The 26,225-nt window shown below is 47.3% G+C and overlaps 1 protein-coding gene and 1 long non-coding RNA gene across 8 annotated transcripts in view; one reads left to right on the top strand and one right to left on the bottom strand.

Moving 5' to 3' along the window:
- Positions 1–842: 842 nt before the first annotated feature.
- Positions 843–12,584, bottom strand: LOC110363623 (uncharacterized). Its single transcript, XR_002421835.2, has 3 exons — positions 12,432–12,584; positions 7,194–7,292; positions 843–6,259 (listed from the first exon to the last, which is right to left on the bottom strand). It is a non-coding gene; the product is annotated as an uncharacterized LOC110363623 (long non-coding RNA).
- Positions 11,261–26,225, top strand: part of LRRC7 (leucine rich repeat containing 7) — a 137,930-nt gene continuing 122,965 nt past the window's right edge. Inside the window, exon 1 of one of the 7 annotated variants that reach the window (XM_065071920.1) lies at positions 11,261–12,014. In XM_065071920.1, the coding sequence (XP_064927992.1) occupies positions 11,327–12,014 (688 nt within the window). In that variant the 5' untranslated portion in view covers positions 11,261–11,326. Of the gene's footprint in view, positions 12,015–12,463; positions 12,589–26,225 lie in introns of those variants that run through there. The other 6 variants (XR_010474253.1, XR_010474252.1, XM_065071918.1 and 3 more) reach the window with 6 other exon arrangements.

Genomic DNA, 26,225 nt, shown 5'->3' with positions numbered 1-26,225 from the left:
CAGGGCACTTTGTTGGATGTTTGGCTTCTAGATGGTTAAAGTTTGGGGAGGTAAGTCCCTTCCCAGCTTCCTAAAACATCCAAACATGCGTAAAAGATGAAAGAAACCCTTCAGATTTTTCAATTTACTGGTTAAGTTTAGGAAAACTAGTCAACCGTTGGGAAGCAGCAGCGCAGTGGGAGCAGCCTGTAATGATGGGGGAAGCAATTGGAGAGCTCTCTGGGGCAATTATCCAGGATGATATGATTAAGAATTGAAATTTGATCCTCTTGGGAGGTCTGACATGGGGGATCATATGGATAAACTGTTTGTAGGAAAAAAAAAATATGACAGTTGTAGTTTACTTGCACTAAAATGTGAAAATCCCACAACTGCTGCTTCCCATGCTGTGCTGGGAAGGTGTGGGATTTGCTGGGAAGTGTAAGACTCTCTGCTGTTCCAGACTTTTAGGCAATGTTCAGCTTAATCAGTAGCAGAGAATTAAGGCAGAAGAAAATGTGCAATTGAATTTGAGCAAGGACCCGTGAACCACTCTTTCCTGGAAGAACAATGACCCTCTCAACATCACCGAAAGAAAAGTCTACCCGTGGTATCATTTTTATTCTCTGGCTGCAGACAGAACTCATTCTGTATCTTGTCCAAACCTCCTTCCTAATCATCATGAAAGAGGTTGACAAGGCACAAGATTATCCTCAAATATGTGCTTTTTCTTACATTTATCTGACTGTCCTTCACTATCTGACTAGCAAAGAATGGCTGTAGAAAAGAAAAATGAATAGGGAGGGGAAATGAGCACAGAGAGACCAGCTCTGCACTCAGACCAAAATTTTTATTCCTCTTTGGTTGTGGAAGAGGAATCCTTCAAGTCTGAGCAGCTTTTGGTGCCAACTTGTGATATTAAATATTCTCTCAACTCTGTTCTCAGCTGATGCTCCTCTTCACTGCCTATAGCCATGACTTTCCAAAAGTGCTTCAGAGACTGAAACCCAGCCACTTCCCAGAAGGTTTTTGTGTTTGTGGTGTCCCAAAAGTGCCACCCACTGCAGAACTGGGGTTTTCCCATTCCCAGCTGCCCGTCTTTCAATAGCAGGGCCCAGCGGGGCCGGCCGGGTGGGCTGTATGGCACAAGTGTGGTAGTTTACAGTTTATAAAAAATGACGCTGTTAAACCAAGCGAGACTTTGATTTTACGAGGTATGAAGTGCTACTTGCACACTGCAGCCTTCACTGGAGATGATCATTAGCAGTTACTTGCACAAGAAGCTTGGGTGAAAGCTGGATTTATGGTGATTTTCCTCAGTTTGGGGATGCTCTGCTCCCCACAGCATCCGTAACAAGGGAACCACTGGAAAAGCCGTCGCAGGCAAAGGGCTCCCACTGCTCTGTGTGGCTGCAGACAAAAAAGCATCCTCATGCACTCAGTTTTGGGCCTCTCGATACAGAGGATGGGGACATGCATGGGGTAGCATGGGGCTCACAGGAACATGCTGGGGTTTGGTTTGTGGAGCTTGCACAGAAACATCCTTAAATAAAATTTGAATATGTAATGTTGGCAAGAGATTTGATCCAATGAGATACTTTATTTTTTTATTACTGTATTCTATACACAGGTGGCTGCTTTTCTTGTAACAAGTGTTATAACTTATTCTAATGTAGCAGAAAAATATCACTCCAGTTTGCAGTGCCTTTATTAAAGCAAACTCTGTTCCTGCAGGGTTTTCCCTTGGCTCCGACTGAGGGGCTGCATTGAGCTGCGCCCAATGCTTTGCGCTACAAAGGCTGTTTTTTCTCCATTGTTTTTTACTTGAATTATTTAGAAATTCGCATGGACACTTGAAATATGCAATTAAATTCCCAAAGTGACCGGGCACAAAGCTTTATTTAATGTGTTGCCAGAAGAAGAGTCAAGAATTAGGGAAGCCATAGCTCATAAGCAGGAACAAAGTAAGTGATTACTTTTCCTCTTGCCTTACTCTCTGCCATTGCAGTCAAGCTGACCTCTTACTTTTCATTTAATACTTACTGATTTCAACAATTGTACTTGTTGAACAGCAAAGAGAAGCAAAGGCATCGCTTCCACTCTGCCCTGGGTCCCACAGTACCGCGGGGCTCAGCACCTCACCGCCAGCACGGCCGCATCCCACATCCCGCATCCCACATCCCGCATCCTGCATCCCACATCCCGCATCCTGCATCCCACATCCTGCATCCCGCCTTCTACGTTCCGCATCCCACATCCTGCATCCCGCATCCTGCATCCCACATCTAGCCCCCACTCTCCTGGGCACTGCGTGTTGTTATTGTATTAATTCATACGCAGAAACCCGACAGTAACGTGATTCACAGAGCCAGTAACAGTTTTTGATAACAATAATGCAATTGCTAAGCCTGAGTCCTGAACCAGTTCAGCTCAGTGGGGAAACATCGACTTCAGATATGTGGTGCCAAATACTTAATATTGATTTCTTCTTGTTTAGAAAAAAAGATAAATTAGTCATGGCATACTGTTTGCTGGCAATTAATGTCTTTCATATATGAAAACATAGCATTACATTGTGCGGGTTTGACACTTAGCAAAAGTAATTAGTGTATGCAATAATAAATCTTATGTTTTTTTCCCGTTGTAAGAAGTAAAATAACTGTAAATAGTTTGTTAAAACTTGGACACCTCACCAAGCTTTTAATGCTTTGATCAGCATGTGAGTAAATCACATTCTGCCCCATCCTGCTGCTCATCCCACCCAACAAGAAGCTGGGGCGCAGCATCACCAGCAGCGCCCGTGTCACAGGACACACTGAAACTGCTGGTTATTCCAGTCCCCAGGAACAGGTTATTTCTTTTTAATTTAACAGTGTGAAAGCAGTCAGCATAGTAATGATGGGTCTTTAGTTTTTTCAATCTGCTGTTCTCCTTTTGAGAAAATCGCAGGAAGGTTGCATCCAATTTGAATGCAGGTATTGATGAATTCACATCAAAGAGCCCTTACCAGGGAACAGGTATGAGAGCTGCAAAAGCTGAATAAAAGTGCCTTCCACTTTCAAATGCCTGTAGAAGCACGGATGCCATTCCAGCCTGGGGACATTGCCCTGAGGAACTGCAGTTCCTGGTGATGGTGCGATGCTGGGGAGCTCTTGGAGCTCCTGTCTGTGGAAAATGGCTTTAAAATCCACGCTGGAGTTGATGCGTTTTCGCAGTTTTTACAGCAGCTCATGTTGCATTATAATAGTATTGGTAATATACAGAAAGTTTTAGTGTCAAGCTGGTATAACAGTATTTGAGAAAGGTGATACGACCACGCTGGATTTTGCACTGGGCGCTGGACCAGCGGGGCACGGCTGCGGGAGGTGGAAGTTGCATGATGCTGAAATAAATATCTGTAACTCCTGCTCGTAAGGCGATCCCTGTCCATGGGCAGGTTCCCATGCAGATCTCTCATACGTCCTAATAAGGATTTTGCTATTTCTCACAGCAAGTCACTTCTTTACTGGCCACAGTAATTATAAAGCTCTTATTTAAAATTTCACTTTCAGTATGTCAGGTTGGGCTTTTTCTATTCAAACAGTACCTGAACGCTTCTGCTTTGTTTATCCACCACTGTTAGTCATTAAATACACTTGATTGCAATGTCACATGGGAAAGGCAAGGCCCTCGAGCTGCCAGCATGGGACCAGAGCTGTGCTGACCCTGAGCCACCCGTCCCATTCTCCTCCCTATCCCACTGCAGCTGTGGGGGCTGCAAAAGAAAGTTCTGTTCACTGAGTTGCAGACAACGGTGCCTTTCCATCTCCAGCTCTTGTTGATTTTTTCCCTTTTGTCCTGATTTTTCTTATTCAGCAGCACTATCTGAATGATGGAAATTTAGACTGATTTCATACGTGGAAACAATTGAGCTGAAAAATCTGCCCATTCTGCAACTGCAGTGAGAAAATGTTGTGTGCGCTCTCCTGAATAGCAAAGGGGATGGTGCAGGGTGGGTCAGGTCATAGAATCACAGAAGGTTTGTGTTGAAAGGACCTTCCCAGCTCCCCCAGTGCCACCCCTGCCATGAGCAGGGACATCTTCCCCAGCTCAGGTTGCTCAGAGCCCCATCCAGCCTGGCCTTGAATTAGAGCTTACAACTGAAGTAGCCCTGCTGAGATCAATAAAAATAGTTTTGATCTCTGTCATTAAAGCTGAGAGCAAAGTCTACACCCAGGAGATACATCTCCCAACACATCCCACTGGAAGCAAAGCATCACTGTGGCCACTTTTGGTTGTAGCACACTTCTTGTTCAGCCTAGAGAAAAGATGGCGTAGGGGAGACCTCATCGCCCTCTTCCAGTATTTCAAGGGTGGCTCCAAAGCAGATGGAAACTCCCTTTTTACAAGGAGTCCCATGGAAAAGACAAGGGGCAATGGGTACAAGTTAATCTTGGGGACATTCTGATTGGAAACAAGAGGGAAAATTTTCCCAATAAGAAAAATCAGCCACTGGAATAATCTCCCCAGGGAAGTGGTGGATTCCCCAACATTGGAATTCAGCTGGTCAGGGTGCTGGGCCAGCTTGTCTAGACCAGGCTTGTGCCAAGAAAGGTTGGGCCAGGTGATCCTCGAGGTCCCTTCCAACCTGGGATTCTGGGATTCTGTGATTACCACAGGCGGGAGCTGCCTGCAGCCACCCTGGCACTATTGAATGTGGACCCAACCTCGCTAAACTTCCCTTAAAGGAGGTTCTGAAACAAATACGATCTCTTGAGCAAATAACCATGAGACAGTAATGAGGTAACTAATGTTAAGGACTAAAAAATTCAGTTTGAAGTTAGTTTGGGGTCCATGTGGGACAGTAAGTGCTGCAAAGGTGCAGCCTATGCAGCAGCTCCTGGCTGGATCTCCCACCTGGCTCATCTCCTTAAAGTGAGAACAGAAACGGCAGCCGAAAAAAAGAAAAGAGAGATGAAACAGCAATGAAAAATATTCAGCTGAGCCTGTGAGACTCCTGGCAGCAAAGGACTGCTCATGATGTGACTTTTCTCCCTGACCTGCTGCAGGTCACTGGGTTTAATGTCAGTGTCATAGAATCATGGAATGATTTTGGTTGGAAGAGACCCTCAAGATCAGGAGATGGGAGATGGGGGCTCAGGGCTGCACTTGACTTTCCAACCCGAGACCCATGGACATTTCTCACAGCTCTTGCCCCCTGTGGTTACACCACTATATGGCAATATCATCCCACTTTTTTTTTTTTTTCTTTAAGATGTGAAAATGTGTGGAAAGACTTGAAATTCTGACCTGCAAAGCAAGGTGTTGAAAGCCAGAGTGAAAATAAACAGGTCCTGGTGGTGGCTGCTATTGTTCTGGGGACAATGGGAGAGGCAGCAGCTGGGGAGGGAGGGCGCTGATTCAGAATTTGTCAGCCCACTGTGTTTACAGTACTTAGGCTGGGAAAAATACCTGTTCACAGAAACCATCCTCAATAGGCTTTGCTTTCTACTTACTGCCATTGCTTAGTAACAGCTCTATTTTTAAATGCTAAGAGAGTATTAGACCAAAAAAAAAAAAAGTTTACTCAGTCTCCCATCTAATGTGTGTTAAACTCAACGGGGATGTGTCCATGGATCTAACACAGGTAAACTCAACGGGGATGTGTCCATGGATCTAACACCGTTAAACTCAATGGGGATGTGGCTGTCAGCCTCAGGGAGCTGGCATGAGCATATGGAGAGCTGCAGGTTCGGTGACCCCCATGCTGGGGGCTGTCGGGGTTAAGAGCTGCCCCATCAACCTTCAACTCTTCCTGCAGAGTTAAAAAAAACTCATCAATAAAATCTGTGCACTTCTCAGTGTCCTCAGCTTGAGGGGACCTCCTGGAGCAGGCAGGTGATGCCTGTTGAGCTGAGTGATGGGTCATTCCAGGTACAGCTGCAGGTGGGCTGGTGAGGAAGATGAGGGTGGATGCAGAGATTTGAACTTGGGAAGCTGGAGTAGGGGCTCCTTGGGGGCCCTTGATCTTGAGGGTCTTTTCCAGCCAAAATGGTTCTATGATTCTATATTCTGCACCGTGTGGTGGTCTCACCATTGAGTCCTCCTTGGCAGTTTTTCTTCCCGGGCAGGATTACCAGGTTCTCCAGCCATTCTCTTGTGCTGTTTTGCACTCCAGCTCGTGTCCATGTGTTGCCATGCCCTCACTTGTGACGGCACAAAACCCCGGCCCCTGAATCAGAGCACACATCCTCTGAATGGCTGGCGCCGTTTCCTCTTCCATCGCCGCTTCAGTCCGTATCTGGTGCAGGATTATTATTTATCACTAATTTTATCTTGCCTGTTGGGATCCACAGCATTTCGGGGCTGGCAGCCCGGTGAGGGCAGCTGCTGCTGGGGGTCTCTACTGGCAGCTCTCCCTCCCGAGCACCCACCTACATGGTGTGTATTTTAATTTTAGAGGTAGAAAGAATTCAAGTATCTTAAAGGTCAGAAGGATATGAAACAGGGAATAAACACAGACTGTTTCTGTGAAAATATAATGGAGCACATGGCGAGTATTTGTTCCTGCTGCAGTATCTGCAATGTATTTTTGACACACGCTTGCTGCAGAGTGCAGCCCACTGCAGCAAAGGAGGGAAGGCGAATTTTCTTCCCTCTGCACTCGGCGTAAAGCGCCGTGTGTGTGCTTTGATGAGAGGTACAGCAAAAATGTAATAGCCAACAACTTTGCCAGCCCTGACAGAAAGCACTGGTGGGAAGCCTCTGCATCAAAGCAATTCTGATTTCCCTATGTTAGCAGCGGAGTTAGGAATGACCTTCATCTGCTCTTCATACAGGCGGCTCTGACAGGGAAAAGTCATGCATGGATTGTGGCAAATTTAGATGAAATTATGGATTTGAGAGACAGCTGTAATTAGGTTTGAAGCAGACATTGAAATACTTTTTTGCGGATCGACCTAGAGAGCTCAGCCTTCGCTGGGGCAGAATTTAAAGCATAGCAAAGGCTTTTGTGCAGCACCTGAACGTCAGATCTGGGGAGGCGGGTACACGGTTCGGAGGAAAACGGGCTGGAAGTGAGAGGATTAATGACTCTTCTGACCACAGCCCTGGACCCTGTGGCCAGCACTGAGCACCTCAGTGGCCCCATGTGCTGCCTGCAATATTAACATTTTTTAAAAATATAAAGTGAAAGGGATTGCAACATCAGAAAATGAGTAAGTGTCTGGGCTCACCTCAGTGCTGCTGAGCTGTTCCAGGTTGGTTCCTGGGGAGAATCACAGAGCAGGAAATGCAGCCTTGTCCTGGCTCCTCTCCTGACTTTGTTTGTCTTTCTGATGGGAAAACACACGTGAAGTTTGTTGGTTTATTGTTAACATGCGCCCGTCCTGCCCAGGTCGGGAACGGGACTGTGGTGAGATGAACCCAGCAGCACCAGCCTCCAGGGAACCCCAAGTGTTTTAATTCTCCTGGCATGGAAGACAGGCAGTTTAAGATGATCAGTCATTATATTTTATAACAGGTTTCTAAAGTGCTTGCAGATAATATCGGTTAAATAATTTTACTATTAAGGAGAAGAAATTAGTTGTTCCATTTTCAAAAAGGGTTATATCTTTTGATATTACAGCCCACTGATGTCATACACTTAAGGAAAGTTAACTTTTTCTCTTACCTGATCCAATGTAATGTCAATGTTTTGACCTACTACAGGTCACGTGGATATGAATATTCCAAGTTTTTCTAGTGAGTTCCCCTGCCCCTCAGCGCTGATCATCCCTTGCTCCTTCTCTCCTCTTGCAACCCATTTTTAACCCCAACCCTTGCCAAAGGCACATGTAACTCCTGAGGTCGTTGCACCCACAGCCAGCCCTTCAAGCTCGCTGCAAGAGAGGAAAGCTCACCAAGTGTTGTGACAGTTCTTGGCGTCCTCCTGATGCGAGGGCTTTTGCAATATCTCATTGCTAATGGTGAAGACCCAATGGCATCCTGGAGATGCAGAGCGAGCTGGTACCTGGGTGGCAACCGGCTCTTCGGAGGAAGGAACCACCGTTACCATCTCACCCAACTGGACTTCTAGTTACCATCTGCCATGGTCTGCTTAGAAGGTGACCTAAAAATCAGCATCCATCTCTGCCATAACAGCCCATGACTCATCCACTCTCCTCAATCTTAAAATTAAAGCCTCCAAAAATGGAGATTGTCATCTGGGAAGATATAAAGTAGCACTTGAGAGGACTTAGTATAACCAGAAGAAAAAAAAAAAAAAAGACATTGGGACTTTTACAGGGACAATTGTCAAAGCTGTGTAGCACCGCCATTTATTACATATAAGGAGTTGAGTCTTTAATAATGGATCCTTCTCTCTATATTACACAGTTTTTAAAAACTATAAGAAAGAATAACTGTATTTCAGGGTTATCAGTCCTATGGGTGTGCTCTGATTTACCATGTTGCCTTCCCAGCTAGTGTGACTCTGACAGACACCAGTGAGCCCAAACTTGCAGAACCCCTTAAGTAACACATCCAGCTTTCCTATAAAATTTGCTGAAGGAACTTCATTAATTAAAAACTTTCCTTTGCCAGGTCTATGAATTAATAGAAATCAGTATGGAGAGGGGGGTATTTATATCTGCATGTCAGTGAAAATACATTTAAGTACATATGATGAAGTCCAGGCTATGGACTTTTTCAACTCATCAACTTTAGTTTTGCATTTAGGCATCTGCCTTTAGGGAAGTGCCTGAGATCCACATTTTTTTCGGAAAGCGAGTGTTTTGGCCAGCTCTTTATTTTCCTTGATTTTCATGTCTCCACTGCAGTGGAAGGGAAACCACTATGAAATCAGTGTAAGACTAATGGAATTGAGGGTTTAAGTTTGACAGTGACACAGGATCCCTGAAGCTCTTTATATGATATTCAGCCCTTCAGCGTTATCCACAAAGAGAAACAATAACACACGCACCCCAGAACCGGTTAAGAGAGAACCAGGCTCCTCCGGCACAGAGGGCCACTGCAGCCCAGCCCCATTCGGAGCTGTTTCCCCAGCGATCACCCCTTCCTGAGAGGTCTCCCTGCTCACACAGGCAGCGCAGCAGCAAAGCTTTGCCAGCGTGTACGACTACAGTAAATTGGCTCGTGCTTGTTTGGACGCAGCTACACGTAGCGGCTCATTGTGCCAGCGATAGCAATGCAGGGAGGCGAGGAGAGCGGCTCCTGCCGTCTGGCAGAGCAAACCATGCCACAAGCTGTCCCCCAGCCATGCGAAAGCGGCTGTGTTTTTCCTCTCTGAGGAGCCGGCAGGGCCAGGTGTTGGGTTGGCTGTTGTTACAGGTACCGCTTCCATTTGGAACCTGTCACTCCCACCTCCCCACACAGCAGGGTCCTGTGCTGGCTGCCACCTCTGTGGCGTCTGCCCCATCAGTCCCTGCTCTGCATGGACACCACCAGCCTGGCAGCCTGGGGCAGTGGTTAGTGACAGACAAGGCTGGAGCCAGAAGGAAACCCTCCAAACTCCTAAATTGCACCATTGCCAAGGCCACATCAGAGGTGCAGGAAGATCACAGAATCACAGAATGTCAGGAATTGGAAGGGACCTTGAAAGCTCATCCAGTCCAATCACCCAGCCAGAACAGGAACACCCAGATGAGGTTACACAGGAATGTGTGCAGGTGGGTTTGAATGTCTCCAGAGAAGGAGACTCCACAACCTCCCTGGACAGCCTGTTGCAGGCTCCATCACCCTCACTGTGAAGATGTTTCCTCTCATATTTAAGTGGAACCTCCTGTGTTCCAGTTTGTACCTATTGCCCCTTTTTCTATCACTGGCTGTCACGGAGAAGAGTGTGGATCCATCCTCGTGAACTCCAACACATGCTGCTAAAAAGACAGGAATTCAGAGAGAGTGTGAGGGGACAAGCTGGTGACACAGTCAGAAAGCTCAGGGATGTTAAGCAGGAAATGAAGCCCCAGCCTGGTGCTGACCCTCTCATCCCTTCCCAGGCTCCAGATCATGGGCTTTTTGCCCCTCAGAGGAGGTTCCCATCCCCCCCTGTCCTTCTGCAGCTCCCCCACAGCACAGCTGTGTGTTTCTCCCACTCCACACTGGTCTTTACCAGGGAGAAAATCTGTGTTTTGTGGGTAAGGACTAGACTCTTCCACTGTTTTTCCAGTTGCAAGTCTTTTTGCCCTGCAAAATCTTTGAGATATTTATCAGGCCTTTCGGCGACATACTGGAAGAGAGAGGAACTCCCCATGATAAACCACCGTGCCCCCCCCCCCAATCTCATCCTACAGTGGATTTGGGAGTCAAATTTTGCTCCCCTGCCTACCAGCAGCTGCCATACCCATCGCTCCTGTGCAGACTGCAGGTTGTTTTCTCTGGTGTGCACAGCTACCTGCATTTGCCTGGCACTGGTCTTATGTGCAACTGGTATAACAGCAAAGGCTTCTTCTCTTCTTTGATGTGTTTCTACTGAAAGAATATTCTATTTCATGGTTGTTCAGTGCTGGAGGCAGGTAACTGCAGGGTGCTGCGGGCAGGGCTCAGGCTGGTTGGGCAGGCTGTGGGTGCACTCTGCCTGGCTGCAGCAGGTGGGGAAGATGCTGACACCCAAGACCACTCCCCAGTTCACTGCTGAAACCCACTTCAAGCAGTGCAAAAACGTTGGTGGAGCAAAACTTTTCTGGGCTAAATTTCAGTTCCCACTCTGGAGGAGGTGACAGCGGGAGAGCCTGGCAAGGCTGGCCGGTCCCCAGAGCATTCCTGCACCAATGATGGGGAGCCAGGCGGGACAGGGCTGGAGATCTCACAGCTGGTACAAACCCACCCGGCATCCTCCAGCTCCTGCTAGTGCTTTCTCTCTTAGATCCTGAGGTGCTGGAAGAGCAAGGTGACAACCTTACACAGCACAAAGCACTCTGTCACCGAGGAAATTGGTGGCCCCAGCACCATTGCCATGGCCTGCCCAGGAGCCGTGCTCGGCAGCATCTGCCCCAACAAGCACAGCTCTGCACTGGGGAAAGTCTGAGGTGGCCCACAATGCGACCTGCTGGGGCCACGGCTGCTGCTGCAAGTTCTGCTGCGTTTGGAAATAAAGAGTGGAACCAAACCAGCCAAGCAGCACCTGCACTCACCAGCTGCAGCAGCAGCTCTGCAGATCCTCAGCATTGATCCCAGGTAGTGCACAAACACCACGGCAGGTCGGCTAAAGGGAGCAGAGCTCTGACACCCCTGCGCTTGCCCCTTTCCCTCCCACGGTGGCTGAATGTCCCCAGTGACAGAGAACAGCCACCACCCAGGGGCAGGGTGGCCCTACATCACCCACGCTGGGGTAGCCTGTGGCTTGCGGTATCCCAGTCCCGTGGTGGGGATGCTGAGCCATCTCCCAGCGCTTTCCCCTGCCGCCTCCGGGAGGCTGGGAGCCCCTCCCCGCCGGCCCCCGGTCCCCCTTCCCATTCGGCAGGTTACCGGCCCCCGCAACTTATCAAAAGTGAAGAAGATGGCTCCTGCCGCAAGGAAAGGAGGGGGACCGAGGGCGGGCGGACGCTATGAGGCAGCCGGGGGAGGCCAAGGGGAACAGGAGCGGTGGCTTTTTGGTGTCTACCCCGCCTCCGCAGCCCGGAGATGCCTCGGCCCCGCCGGTGATGCTCCGGCCGCGGGACGCCCTGTCGGGGCAGGAACGGGCAGCACCGCCTGCGCGCTGCCCTCCGCATCGGCCCCAGCATCGCTCCGCACCGGCCCCGGCCCCGGCCCCGGCCCCGTTCCGCGGGGAGGGCGCGGCCGCGGCACGCCCCCCCCGCCCCTCCCTCCCGGAGCCGAGCCGCTCCGCCCCTGCGCCGCCGCGGAGCGCAGCGCGGGCGCGCAGCGCAATCCACCCCGCCGGTGCCACCGCCGCCTTTGTGTCTGGGCGCCGCCCCGTGCGCGGAGGCGGGACCTGCGCGGCGGGGCCGGCGGGCGGCGGAGCCGCGGGCGCGGGCAGCCCTCGGCGGTGCCCCCGCAGGCTCCGCGCCCCCGGACCGCGGCTTGGCCGCGCATGGACGCGCGCTCCCGCCTGCACCGTGAGTACCGCCGAGCCGCGGCCGGGGAGCGCGGGGGGTCCCGGGTGGTGACAGCGGCTCCCCCGCGCAGGGATGCCGCCGCCTCCGTCCCCGGTGCGGGATGCTGCTATGGAGCGGGGCGTCCCTGGGGCCGGGCCGGGCTGTGGGTCCGCGGAGCGCGGGGAGGGAGCGCCCGGGTGCCGCGGAGCCTCCGCCGAGGACAAAGGAGCGGCCGGGAGAGCGGGGGCAGCGCGGCCCGGTGCCCCCCTCGGTGCGCAGCCCTCGGGCGCGGAGCGCGCTCCGTGCCGCCGACCCCACGCCCCGCACCGAAATGACATTTCGGGTGTCTCTTCGCGGTCGTTCCCTTCAACCCGCCTGAACTGAAGCATTGGGCTCGGCGCAGCTCCCGGGAGATGCTGCGCCTCTCCCGTTCCGTACCGGGGAGCCGGGCGGGCTGCGGCGGTGCCTCCGCGGCTGCTGCCGGTCCCACGGGGCCCAGATGCTGCCATCCCTCTGCGAACACAACCCCAGTTTTCAGTCTTGGCCGCTTTGAAGAAGACTTGGGTGTACTGGAAGTTCATTGTTGGGGATTCAGGTAACCTCAGGGCAGTGGGTGTGAGCTCGTCCCTGTTCCCGGGGAATTCAGAAGAACCTCCCTAAGCTGTGGCAGGGCTGGGCCGCAGGACTGGGGGTCTGTGTGTTCCCCAGACCCGCCAAGGGCAGGGGACAGTGTGTGCCGAGGGCTCTGAGGAAACAGCCGGGTTTGCTCGTGAATTCTGTAAGACTGGACTGGGGAAGGGTCATGTCTGTGATGGCGCTGCTGAAAGTTCCTTGGTTTTGGTGAAATAAAAATGATCTGTACCCTGGGTATTTTTGGCATGCCTGTCACTCCAGTTAAATCCCTTCGTTTTGCTTGTGCACAGCTGTGAATTTCGGCTAAAAGCTCCGGCCATGTGCTGTTCTTGGCTTTAACCTCAGGTGTTCCGAGTCATTATAATCCTTAGGAACGGATGAAATATAAAGCATTTTCCTCATCGTTACGTGACAGGAGAAGTGACTTAATCCGGTGGGTTTTGCCGTTACGCATGTGCTCGCCCGGATCCTGACAGGGAAGGTATGCTTGCCATGGCAACCTCGGCGCAGAGTGCAGCCACTTTTTTGGCAGTAGCAAGACTTGTTAAAGAAATAGGAACAGCAGTCAACATAATTATAAATAAATTGTGCATCTTGGAGAACATGATCTCTTTTTTTGAGAATATTAATGTTGCTTCCTTTCATAGGTACTGGGAAGGAAAGGGAATTGGCCCCTCAAAGAGGTCATGGGTGTTTTTTTTCATGCAACTGCAGTCAAAGAAGGTTTTTTTAATTTTGCAAACAGTATTAATTACTGCAATTTATTTCAAAACCATATTAATTTAATGATCTTATAATCAAATGTCTTGAGATGACTTGTTAGCTTGCTGTCCATGTGAACTTTAACCTCTGCCAGTATTTGAAACGTAAAACTTTTTATTTGATAAACCAGTATGTTTTTAATCTTCTTTTGTTATTATCTCACACAGGAGGAGCTTTTCTGTGTGTTTCTGTCACACATAATACGAAACACTTTAATATAAGGTTTTACATTAAGCCAATTTTTGCAGTTGCTGAAGTAACAGTAATCATCACTAATAATTAATTGATTAATTAATGTTAAGCCCACTGGATGCTGACAGAGCAGGGCGCAGCAGCTGTGCCGTGCAGAGCCTGGTGGCCGCTCGGCTGCCGTGCTGCCTGTGCCAGAGCCCGTGGGAAGGAGCGGGGCTGGGTCACGGGCAAAGCTTCGCTCCTTGGGCCCATGGGGTTTTATAAATGCTTCGCAATCCTTCCTTAAAAATTTGTTAAAGTAACACTTGCTTAAAAAATGGGGTTTTAAAAACAAGGTTGTCCATTATCTCTGGCACGCTGTTAAAGCCACAAAACTTCAGATTAATGAGGGATTAATAGCCGCGGAGGTATTTGCATCTGTACAAAGCCTCAGCTGCCTGCATTGATCTTAAAGCAGCCACCAGAGATGCAAAATACAGCAGAGCATCAAACTTCATCCTAAACCCAGAAACCAGGGATTAACCCACATCTGAACAGACACTCCTGAGGAGAGGAGGCTGCGGTGACAGCTCCAGAGCCCCTGCACCCACGGGCTCTGCACTGCCCCGGCCACTGCTGTGCCGCTGGCTCCTCCAGCACATGCCGGGGCTCTGCCCACAGGGACCATTCCATATCTGGGATCACAAGAGGGAGCGAGGGACCCATGTGCGGCAAAGGTCTCCCAGTACTTCAGAAATGGGGAATTCCAGCCTGATGGACATGTAGCCCCAACCTCACCTGCTGCAGGGTGACATGTGAGTGGTGGCTCCTCCTGCACAGTCCCAGGGCTGCCCCAGCCATGGTCCTGGGTGGCTCTGCTTGGGCTGGTGGCCTGAGGGTCAAACCTTCTGTGTAGGAGGAAACACTGCCCTTTAAATAAGAGTGCGTGAATCCACCAGACCCATCGCAGGCACTTTGGTCCACCAGAGCTGTGTATGAAAGCGCACACTGATTAGCCTGTAAAGGGCAGTATAGAAAACTGCCCTAGAAACGGTTAGTGCTATTTTATAATATAAATTAATGATTTCAGTAGGTCTAAGCTGAGCAGAGACCAAGCACCTACATGTTGTATTAAGCCCTATTTAAAGATTTGTAAGAGCTTCTGCGTGTCTTTGGTTCTCATCTCAGCTCTCTCTAATTTTAGCCTGGTTTCTGTAGGCTTTAATTTGCCTGCATGGCAGATTGCATCGAATCCTAGGATGAGTCCTTCAGAACTGTTAGCTTTTTGTCAGATTTCTTTTTTTTTTTTTTACTGGGAATGCAGCAGTTTGTTGGTGGCAGATAAATCCTACATGGTTTACTGTGCATCTTCTCCAGGCAGATATATCTCTTTTAGTGTGACCTGCTGAGAAGTTATGGAAGAGTGGAAGGTGGAGAGAACCTTCAGGAGGGATAACACGTTAAGCTCGGTGTGAGAGGCCTGACAGCCCGAGGAGAGGCTGTCACAGGCACTTCTGTCGCTAAGTGCAAAATTAGGCAAGTAAAGGAGCATAAACTCGTACAGCTCAAGAGGTGCTCTGGTGAGGTGGAGCAAGTAAAATGGTAATGGATTGAGTTATGGTGAATAAAGAAAGGAAGCCATGAGCTCAGGAAGGCTACTCTCTTTATTTTAAGGAGGAGAACATTCTTCATTCTTTGGTTCACTCATATCCTGAGTGAACTAATATATAGCTACAGGCGTTTAAGCTTATTGGAGGAAAATGCTTATTTTTTTCCCCCAAATATTTTGCTGGGGTAAAGAAATGAAAATAAGAGCTGGTGCAAAGAAAATCCAAGGAGAGTGAGTTTAACCTTTCAGAAGCCTGGGAGACAGTGGGCAGAAAAAATGTGAATCTGTCTCAACTGGGTGAAGGGCAGTGATACTGTGAATTTAGGTTCAATAATCAATATGTGTGAAATTGTCGCTTGGACTCCTGACGATCTGTGCAAGTTCCCATGGATGGGAAACAAACACTGGGCCTTATGTCGCAGAAATTGTCAGTCGTTACCGTTTTTCCAATGATGTGCTTAAGGTGTGAAGACATACATGTGAAATCTTTGATGCTTAGCTTATCAGTGGAGTTTGATGCTTGGAGGATGTGACTCGGACTATAAATAGAGCAGTCTTCCAGGTATGAAATAGATACTTAAAGAGCGTTTTGATAAACAGAAATGCATGTGAGCTGAGGAGTTTGTGTTGTGCAACACCACGGGCAGCGTGGAGGAGCAACGTTGGTGGTCAGAGTCAGCGGCTGCAGCCTCAACCTTGAGTCACGGAGCTGATGCTCCACTCCCCAAGGAAAGCTGCTTCAAAGCGGAGAATTGAGCAGAATTTAAAGCTTTGGTTGACTTGGGTTGTTTTTCAGCTGCTGATTTTTTAAACACTGCTTCATTGTTGTCCTTTTTTGGTACTTTTAAAATTTTTACTGCAATTGACTTAGGGAAGGGTGTGGAAGAAGGATAATAGCATGCCGGGAGAAGATGACGTGGTTTCTGCCTCACCTGTGTTGTCAGGAGTTGCGTGAGAGGCCATCACCAGCGCTGTCTTTCCTTTCTTCAGCATCACTATTTCATCTGTAGTAGGTGTCCCTCCCACCGTCTGCTTCTCTCTTGCGTCACTTTATTCTCAAATATATTAAAAAACCTCATGCGAATACCATATGTTCTGTTTCCAATGCCACGTTCCCATTTTCATTTTGTTGCTGTTCTCAGTGTTTGACTGTTGAAGAGTCTTTGGGACAGAGGCTGCTCTTTGTCCCTGGCAGATGCATTGGGAGATGTTCCTGGTCCTCATCACTTCTGATGGGCTGGAGCACCCCCCAGCAAAGGGACACGTGGGGACGATGGAGGAGCTGGAGGGGCACGGGTGAGGCTGGGGAGGGACATGTCACCCCAGCGAGAAGGGGCCCCTTGGTACCCTGTGGGCAGCTTTGCTGCGTAATTGGCATAAAATCTGCTCAAGGTGTTGTTGGAGTGGTGGCGAAATCTCTTTGTACCTTGTGCTTAATTTTGCATCGGGCATTTGATACCCTAATCAACCCGTATGGTGCATGTGTTGGGCGGTTCCACCTGGAAGCATACTGAAGCTTTAGCTGTTGTTACAATAAAAATTCTGAAATTTTAAAGCCTGAGTACTAAATTGGTGGCTTTCAGCAGTTCTCTAATTATGTGAGACATTTTTTGTACTTAACAAATGGTTCTTATTCTTGCCAGCACTTCAGCCCGGTGTTCTAGGACTGTGGGTGTCAGGGAACAGAACATATTTCTGTGTCTGTGAATCTGATCCCACACGTTGTCTTAAGTGGGAAAATGTTCACAGCCCTTATATGGTGAGGGATTTTTTCCTAAATCCATCGGTTCTTTCTTCTGCAGTAATAACGCAGTTTTATCTTCCTGGTGCTTCGTAGGGTGGATATTGATTATGAACCAGAAATATGAAATGGTCTGTCCTTTTTTTTTTTTTTTTTTTTCTGGCAAAAGTATCTCTGTCTTGTAAACCATTCAGAAATTGTTTCTAGAAATGGCTGATGGTTTTCAACAGCAAATCAATGGATAGATGCCAAAGTAATAGATAAGTACCTGGGAGCAGCAGGGGTGCCAGTATTTAGTTCAGCCTGGTGTTGCGCATCACTTCTTCATCTCTGCATTGAGTTGACATGCTCCTCCTCATGTCTAGCCCTGTCACAGCACAGTTGCCGTCTTACACGGCCAGGTGCTGCAGAAGAACTGAGGTTTTCGTGTGTCACAGCACAGTGACCTTGCACGGCGATATGCCCCGCGTTCTGGTCCTGTGCCAGAAGGTGTCTTGCCACGTTATGCAGTGAGATTTGTGAAATACCTGGGTGACCGGAGCACCTCGTCATGTTCTGAATGAATGTTGGTGAGAGGCTGATTACAAGTTCATGAACATGTGAAATAAAGGGTAAAGAGTTCTTCAGGATGAGAGAAGAACAGAATTACCGTCAAATGGATTTGGTTGAGGAATACACATTTTTGCATTAGATATTCCTACCCACTGGCATAAGACCCCAAATCCTGTTTGGTTTGTCACGGGAGGGCTAGCTAAAGCTCATGGCCATGTGCAGGAGGAGGTGTGCTGGCTGCTGGGCAAGCTAGAGGTTGGGGCTGGAGCTGAGAATGGACATGCTGGGGCTGGAGCTGGCAGGAGCCCATCTCAGTGACATGACATGGTGCCACCTGTGTTGGGAGGCTCCTTGCCATATGGATGTTTTGGTGCAAGGCCTGTGTGGTCACCCAGTCTGGAGGACAGCCGCCCAAAGTAATGAGCATGGGTGCTGTTATCTACGGGTGAGCCACGTCATCTCGTGGCCTTTCATGACTGTTCTTGTTTTGAGAGGCTGTGTGTCGGCTCACTCCTGCATGGGTGTATGGTGAGAGGGGAAGGAGATTGCCTAGTGTGGAGGTACAGAGGAGTACGGATCTGTGGGGATCTGCAGGGATCCGTGGGGAAAGGAGAGGGTCAGGCAGGTGCTGGAGCTGCAGCCTGAACAGGGGATCCAGGATCCTTTTGGACTCTCTGGGTTGATGGTCACATTCTGCATTTCCTTGAGGGTCTTTCTTCCTTTTTTTCATCTGTGCTTCATCCTGTACCAGAATAGGAAGTTTTGCTTCAGTGGCTTGTCTTGCAGAACGTCCAGCACCCTGTGTCCTTGCAGGACAGCACCAGGTGCCTGCGGTGACTTGTGTTGTGGGACAGGAGGGTCCACCAAGTCCCACCTCTTGCCCTGTGTGGGACGTCACCACAGTATTTTCTTAGTTCTTGAGACAGTGAATGTGTCTGGGAATCAAAAGTCGTATCTCTGCTGTGCTCGGACCCAGAGGGACAACGTGGTCCCCCGCGGATGGCAGCAAACTGAGTCATTATAGTACAGAAACTTAGTTATGATCAATATTAATAACATCACAAGGTGTAATAATTTCTTTGAAAGCTCTACAACTGAGCGAAACTTCTTTATTTACAAAAGTGGCAATTTTAATTTTTAAGGCAGGGCTTGGATGTGACAGTAAAGTAGAACCATATCTTGCTTTCTGAAATGAAGAAGCAGTAGGAGTTTGGATGCAAAATCTGTTTTTTTAACAGTACTTTTTACCAAATACTTGATAGAATAACAGTTTATATGAGAAAACCTGCAACATAGATGTATTTTATTTGTAGCCCCATATTGATATGGTCTGTATAACAGCCTGGTTTGTGGTTTCTGAACGTCACCTGGAAGAGAGAGTTTGACTTAGAGGTATCTCCAGGACAAGGGCGATCAACCTTCATGGGCTCCTTTAAAATAGGTATTTCTGTGCATTTTCCAAGGCTAGTTGGTGTCTGTGCTTTCATTCTGCCAGGGAAAGGCACTCTTTTTAATGGGATGTCATTAACACTTTGCTGCTGACTATTTCCATTTATAATGGCAACAATATGTTAACTTCGACAAGTTAAAAATGAAGATCTTGGAGCTGCCAGTCAACGCAAGAGCTGCTGGCATTCTTTAATCATTGCTGCTATTTTTGTATGCAGAGATTTAGCATAAATAGGTGTGATGTGAAGTGTCAGACCATAGTTAGTCCTTGCTCAAGACATCTGAGTTTTGGAATGGTTCTCTTTGTATAAAATTAGTCAAGAAAGTCAGTCTCTATCTATGATGAATGGTGGGGAAAAACAAACAAAAAGTAGTTGTATAATTTGCTACCCCCCAAGTTTTTCTTTATTTTAACTGTCTCTGTGTGAATACAACAAATAAATAGTTTCCGACACAGTGATGACCCTGCTTGTGAGTTGTTTGTTTTGTGCAGTAACTTAAAGATCTGCTTAATTTAGGGCAAATTCCAAGCATGTGGAGCTAAATGGGATGACACGGGTTGCCACTGGGTTTGGCTCTGCTCCGTAGCTCTGTGGAAACACTGAGGTCTGCATCCCTTATTCAGAATCTGGTACTTTAAAATACTCCTGGGGGTTCCTTATCCAGTGGTGCTTGGGCTTGTTCCCCTTTCAATATTGGATATTATGTCTCAGCAGAAAGACTTTGCTGTGGTCACCATCCTTCTGGGCTCCAGTGTTCCCCCAGCCCCTTGACCAGCCCTACCCCAGGGAACGACACTGGGACCAGAACGAGGAGGCAGGACTCTGGTATTTCTCAGGACTTGCAGCTCCTGCAGTTGGGATATCATCTGTACATTTGGTTAAAGCAGAAAAAAACTCATCCGTGTTCTGCCAGATTAGCCTGAGATTAGATAAATCTTAATTACTTCTGCTAGATTTGATTCTGACTACTCACACTCGACTCATGATAATAAGTTACGAGGTCACTTGGGGAGAAGCTGAGCAGTAGGATTGATGCCCTGCACTATCAGAAGCGATTCTCCGATGCCAGGTTTATTTGGAGCTCTTGCCTTTGCACTGGAGATGGTGCTGAGTGGCTTGCGGCCCGTCCTGGGGTTTGGTGGAGATCTGTCATGTTTCCTCCAGCTCATCTCTTTTATAAACTGACCTACTTAGTGACTTGTCACAGAGAAGTCTATACCTTTGCCTTCCTTTTCATCCTATTCTGAGCACTTTCCATATCTAGTATGTCCTTCCCCTTTAGTTCAATGAGGGGACCATTTTTTATAGCTTTAGAATAGCTCTGGGAAACCTTAAAGTAAAATAAATTGTGTCCTTTCTGTAATACTTTGTATTTTTCTAGTCCATTGGTCTGAATGCACTGACTTTGGCATCATGGCGTGAACAGCATGAAAAACCTTAACTGGTATTAACCGAAATATAAGATTAAAAGAATACAATGAGTTTGTTCTTCTTAATAAATGCCTGCCCAAAATACAATACCCTTTAAGAGGAATGTTCACAGTTGACGAGAAAGAAAAAAAAGCGATCGTTATCTTTCTAATGAACTGATAAGTCTGAATATGACATCATCTGCAGGAGCTGCCTCTCAGTGCTCTCCATCCTCCTTCTCCAGCTACTTTACAATAGAGAACTTGGCTGTTTGTTTCTTTGGGGTTAAGAAAAAGCACTTTAGCATTGAGTACAAGCCCATTATCCGCCCTTGTCTCTGACACACAATTTGTGTGTCTTTACGAATGTGTGTGTGTATAAGTATATATATATAATACAGATTTATATGAATATATACATAAAAATCTGAATTCACACTGACCGTAGAGATTGCTCCATAATAATCTTCCATGCTGACAATAGTAGAGGGCCTGGAAACTTTGAGCAAGTAAAATGCAAAGCACTGAGGAGTTTTATGACTTCGCAAAACCTTCAGCACGTGGTGGTGCCAGGGCTTCATTTTACCTCCTGTGGCTTCTCAGATCTCTCCAAAGGGATGTGTGGTGGGAGAGTTTGTGCTGGAACAGGTGACCCTGGGAACGGGGTGAGCAGAGCATGTTTCAGGTGATGTGTTTAGGAAGGGTCACAATTGTCACACGTGTTTGGCAGGAGGCAATGAGTGAAGGCAGGAACTCCATGAAGCAGCATGAAAGCAAACAGCACAAAAGAATTCTTGGAGCTGAATTTTCTCCTCAAAGTCTGAAGAGCATGAGTGTTTCTCGTTTATTATTGCAGACAAGAAGGGCAAGCTGCTTGCGTGTATTCCCCAGGGAAGAGCTGCACAGGTAGATACTGGCTCTTTGGAAAGCTGCTTTAGTGGTTTGTTTCCTTGTTTTGAATTTACCCGGAATCAAAATATGAAACATGAACATAAAAAAACCCAAATCTTTTCAAGCACACAAAGACTTTTCCAGGCCTGCTCTTTGCTTCTTCAGTCTCATGAAAAAGTTTGCATATCCACCAAACTTTAGGTCCTGAATGGAATTTTTCCAGTTTATTGTTGCTTCCCTGATAAATATTACATTTTCTTCTTAAGACTGGAGGGGGAAAATACACAATTCTCTGCCTTGTACAGTAACTTTTGATGGCCTTCCGCTTTGGAATGTTGTGGCACTTTCAGCAGAAGAGCACACTGAGGTTTGGGGTGGGGTGGCCAGGCTTTCACTGGAGCTTTTCCCACCTCCTGAGAACCCAGTTGGGTTTGACCAACTCATCAGCCCAACTTGGGAACGTCCTCGGCTTTTGGGACATTGTGTTGGGACACGGCCCGGAGCTGCTTGGTGTCCCAGGGCTGAGTGCCAACATTTTGGGCAGGGAGCAAGGCCTGGCCCCTCAGTGCGAGAGGCAGCTCTGCCGCAGCTCTGTGGTACCTGCAGAAACACAGAGTCAGAGAATCCTGGTTTCTGAGGCTCTAAACAGTGTTCAATACATAAAACTGTTCCTTGAGCAAGGATGAGAGAAGGAAGATAAGAACCGCTGCCCGTAAAGTACCATCCCTGTGCACTGCAGCAGCTGTTCAGTGGAAGAATTCGTGTGAGAGCTTGTGGTTAATGATGAAAACACACGGCAAAACCATGTTAATGCTGGAGGAGCGTTAGTGCTGTGCTGCTGTAAAGCTTGACTTGTCCTTCTGATCCCGTAACACAGACTTTCCGCATGCAGAAATGTAGAATGTTAGTATGATTTTCTAATATATAGCATCTGTTGTGTCTTCTAAAAAAACATATTGCAAATCTGTAATGCATTTAATACTTCATGTATTTCATTTTAGTTGTGTGGCTCTTAGTTGTAAACTACCAGTTAAGTATTAATGGACAAACCAGATTTGCTATAAGATATTTCAAGATTCTTTTTCTGGTTTTGTTGATTTCATTTCAACCAACTCTGCTCCAAGAAAACACAGAATTGAAAACCTTTATATATATATTTATTTTTTATTGCAATGACCTTGAAGCCACCCAGTGCATCATTCCCTGAGCACAGAGGACCCCACATTGACAGCGAGAGCGGAGATCAGCCAAACCTCGCAGCCTGGCCCCAGCACTGGTGTTTGGTGCTGCTCCACATGTCCCACACATAGAGTACCTGGCTCTTGCCAAGCAATAGCAGAAGGGACCAACTCCAGCCTCCTTTACCATCCCAGGCAGAAGGGTGTGGGGCAGAAAGCTTTTTGCTCACAAGTTTCAAGAAGTAAAGCAGATCTTTCTGAGGGCATCACAGTAATGCACTGCGTTTCACCCCTCGATCCAGAAGGGAACAGAAAGAGTATCTGGAAATCACATGGTGGGAAAAGCCATTCATATTAAGGCACTTTCTCTGTTTTTCAACTGTGAACTGTAATTTACTGTGATTATTTGTTTCCTAATAAATCGTGGGTAGTTTAACTCAACATCAAAACACATTAAGCTTTTTGCTCTGATGTCTGTTACACAGGCTAATTTAATTCATCTTCTGAAAGGAGTTTACGACCAGATGCAGGAGATTTGACTCTGAGATATCATGCAGCTTGTTCTTTCTATCTGGATATACCCAGAAGGTCAAATTCTGCTCCTTTGTGTCCTCGTAATTTAATTGAATTCAGGAGAGCTCCATAAGTATAGAAGAAAGTACGCTCAGTAGATACCAGTGCAGTATGGGAGGCTGCTGAATTCCAAGGAAAGGTGGTAGCACATGGATGAACAGGCTGCTCCTCCAGTGAGAAAACCATCCACCGATATGTGTCCTGCAAAAGCGTCCAACAGTTCAGCTGGAGCAGCTACTATTTAGCTAATAGAATTAAAATAGGGATTTTAAATTTAAATAGAATGAAGATACAGAGTAGTGAGTACTGACATCATTTAACTGCGGATATAACATGAATGCTTATTATTAATTAGTGAGTGAAAAAAGCTTTTTAATAAGCTATGTCATGACATTGTTCTGGAGATGAGTAGGGGTTTTCCTATTAAAATTACTTTGAAAGCAAAAGTAGTCCACAGCTAAACATAATTTAAGGTTTTTCTCCCACATTTTGTCTCTCTAGGTTTCTGCTCCTTTTGCTCATCTTTCCAAATTGTAATGGGACGAATTCTGCTTTGACTGATTCTCATTTTGGTGCTAAGTTTGTGTGTGTGAAATGGAGGATTGTCCTGTGCCATCCTGAGCATTGGCTGTGCCAGTGTTCAGCTCTCAGTGTGGCCGTGGCCATCTTGCCTGGTGTCACCCCTCGGTCCTTGTGCCACTTCTGCTGAACCAGAGCTTTCTTATGTTTTCTTTTCTTGTTTTAGAAGATGCTCTTGGGTGCTTTGTGTGGATATGCCATCTTGCCCATTTAAAATCATAGAATCGTATATGTTGGAAAACACTTTAAGATCATCGAGACCAACTGTTAACCCAACACTGCCAAGTCCACTTCTACCCCATGTCCCTGAGGACCTCATGTACCATCTCTTCAACCTCTCCAGGGATGGTGACTCCACCACTGCCCTGGGCAGCCTGTTCCGGTGCCTGACAGCTGTTTGGGGAAGAAATTGTTCCCCAGATCCAACCTCAGCCTCCTCTGGCACAACTTGAGGCCATTTCCTCTGGTCCTGGCGCTTGTTCCTTGGGAGCAGAGCCCGACCCCCCCTGGCTCCAACCTCCTTTCAGGCAGTTCAGAGATCAGAAGGTCTCCCCTCAGCTCCTGTTCTCCAGCTGAACACCCCAGGTCCCTCAGTTGCTCCCATCACACTTGTGCTCCAGCCCCTCACCAGCTCCATTCCCTTCTCTCAACTCACTCCAGCACCACAAGAGCCTCCTTGTCCTGAGGGGCCCAGAACTGACCCCAGGATTAGAGGTTTGGCCTCCTCAGTGCCCAGCACAGGAGACAGTCACTGGTCCTGCTGGCCACACCAGTGCTGGTACAAGCCAGGATGCTGGTGGCCTCCTTGGCCACTTGGCCACACGCTGGCTCATATTCATTATTTTCCTCTTCTATTTTATATACACCGTGTTGTGTTACGGCTTTACACGCTGAGTGTGCAGGGATAGAGCTGACGGGTTGCGCTGGCCCTTAGGGCTGCACCAGAGTTTAACACCCACCCTACAAAAATATCCTGTCAGTATCTGTGTTGCGTTTTTCTTGGGGAAGAAAATAGAGCTGAAGGGTGCTGTGCCGCATTCTCACAGCTTCTCCTACACACGCTAACGGCAGCCAGGCAGGGACAGAATGAGACAGGCACCTCGGTGGTTACACAGTAATTTAGAAACACCAATCATTAAAGAAAAACATGCCAAGAAAGAAATCCAGGTCTTTTGCAATATCAGTTATGACTTTGTAATTGATTTCCTGGAAAAAAAAAAAAAAAACAAAAAAACAAAAGGATTTTTACTGTCCTCTATATTTGTGATGTATTTGTCAACAAGATGAACAAAAGTTGTATTTATTGCTAGTAGTTTTAAGTGTCTTGTAACAAGGTATATTTGATGAAGTGTAATGGATAGAAAGCCAACTTCAGCTATGGTTTATGCTACACAACATAATGGAATTTTATTGGAGGCTCTGTTAAGTTGCTGAAATGACTTTCTACAGGCTCTCTATTGTAAGGGCATATTTTTGAATATATTTATGTTTTGTACTGAACGTTGCTGGAGTCATTGCATCTAGGAACTGCTGCGTCTCTCATTTACCCTTCCCTCTCACTAGTGTTAATCCGTTGATTTCTTTGGAGCACCAGAAAAGGAGCTGCAGGTCCAGATGTTTTCTAGCCCATCCTTTATCAGCTTGAGCAAACTCGGTATCTCATGGGTGGTCACAGGAGTGGAACATGAGTCTCTCAGATGTTCAAGCAGTGACACAGGCAGAGGGATGACCCAGATGTTTTTCTGGGCTTTTTGTTTTCCTTTTGCAAGTGTGTATGATGTCTTGATTCTTGAAGGTTGTAAAAAAACCTCCCAAATAGCTTCATTCTTTTTCTAAAACCATTGAGGAGAAGGTAGGAAATTATGAGTCACCTCGTGCTTTCAGGATCACGAATCCAAACTGGATCCTGATCCAAAATTTCCATGAGAACATTAAAACTTGCTTTAACTTGCATGAGATATGAATCAGGCTGCCCAAACTTATGTATTTAGCACAGCTTTATCAGAGGTTTTATTCCGCACAGAGCTAAATACAGGGTTTTCACAAGCCGATATTTGTACTTGAAATAGTGCATAGTGTGATTGAAGTATAAAAATACTGATAAGAGATCATTCTGAGATGCCTCTCAGCATGCAGTGTAATTCCCTGATAATATTTCATTGTTTGTTGCAAAATTTTGTTTGGAAACAGCTGTTAGAGCAGCTCAGAGTGCTGAAATCCAGTGTCTATTTCAGGAAAATCAGTCTGGTTTGCAAGCTGGGTGTGGTGAATGGAAGGCCGCATTTTCTTAACCAGAGATCAGCTACATTATAGTGTTCTCCAGCAGAAATGACAGTAAAAGGGGCAAAGCCCCCGAGTGTGTGGTCCTGTGGAGGTGAGGAGGGCAGGGCAGGTGATGGCTGTGCCGCCAGGACGGGCTCCCTGCAGACGGGACGGATCGGCACCCGCCATGCTCGCAAACAGTTTCCTCACTGTTGCAATCACGTCAAGTCCTCACCCACCGCCTTTGCGTTGGGTTTGCATAGATTAGCTGGTTTGTTAATGCTTCCCCTTATAGAACAGATCGAAAAACTTCATGATTGGATTTTTTTTTTTTTCCCATGGGGACTTTAAATAGCAACAGAAGTCGTTTTATGCACCAAATACAGTTGTGATATTTGCAAGCATTGACCAGAACTGACCA

This window comes from Columba livia, chromosome 8, assembly GCF_036013475.1.
Source record: "Columba livia isolate bColLiv1 breed racing homer chromosome 8, bColLiv1.pat.W.v2, whole genome shotgun sequence".
Classification (NCBI taxonomy): Eukaryota; Metazoa; Chordata; class Aves; order Columbiformes; family Columbidae; genus Columba; species Columba livia.
Note: the sequence above shows the minus strand (reverse complement) of the source record. Positions and strands in the feature narration are given on the sequence as shown.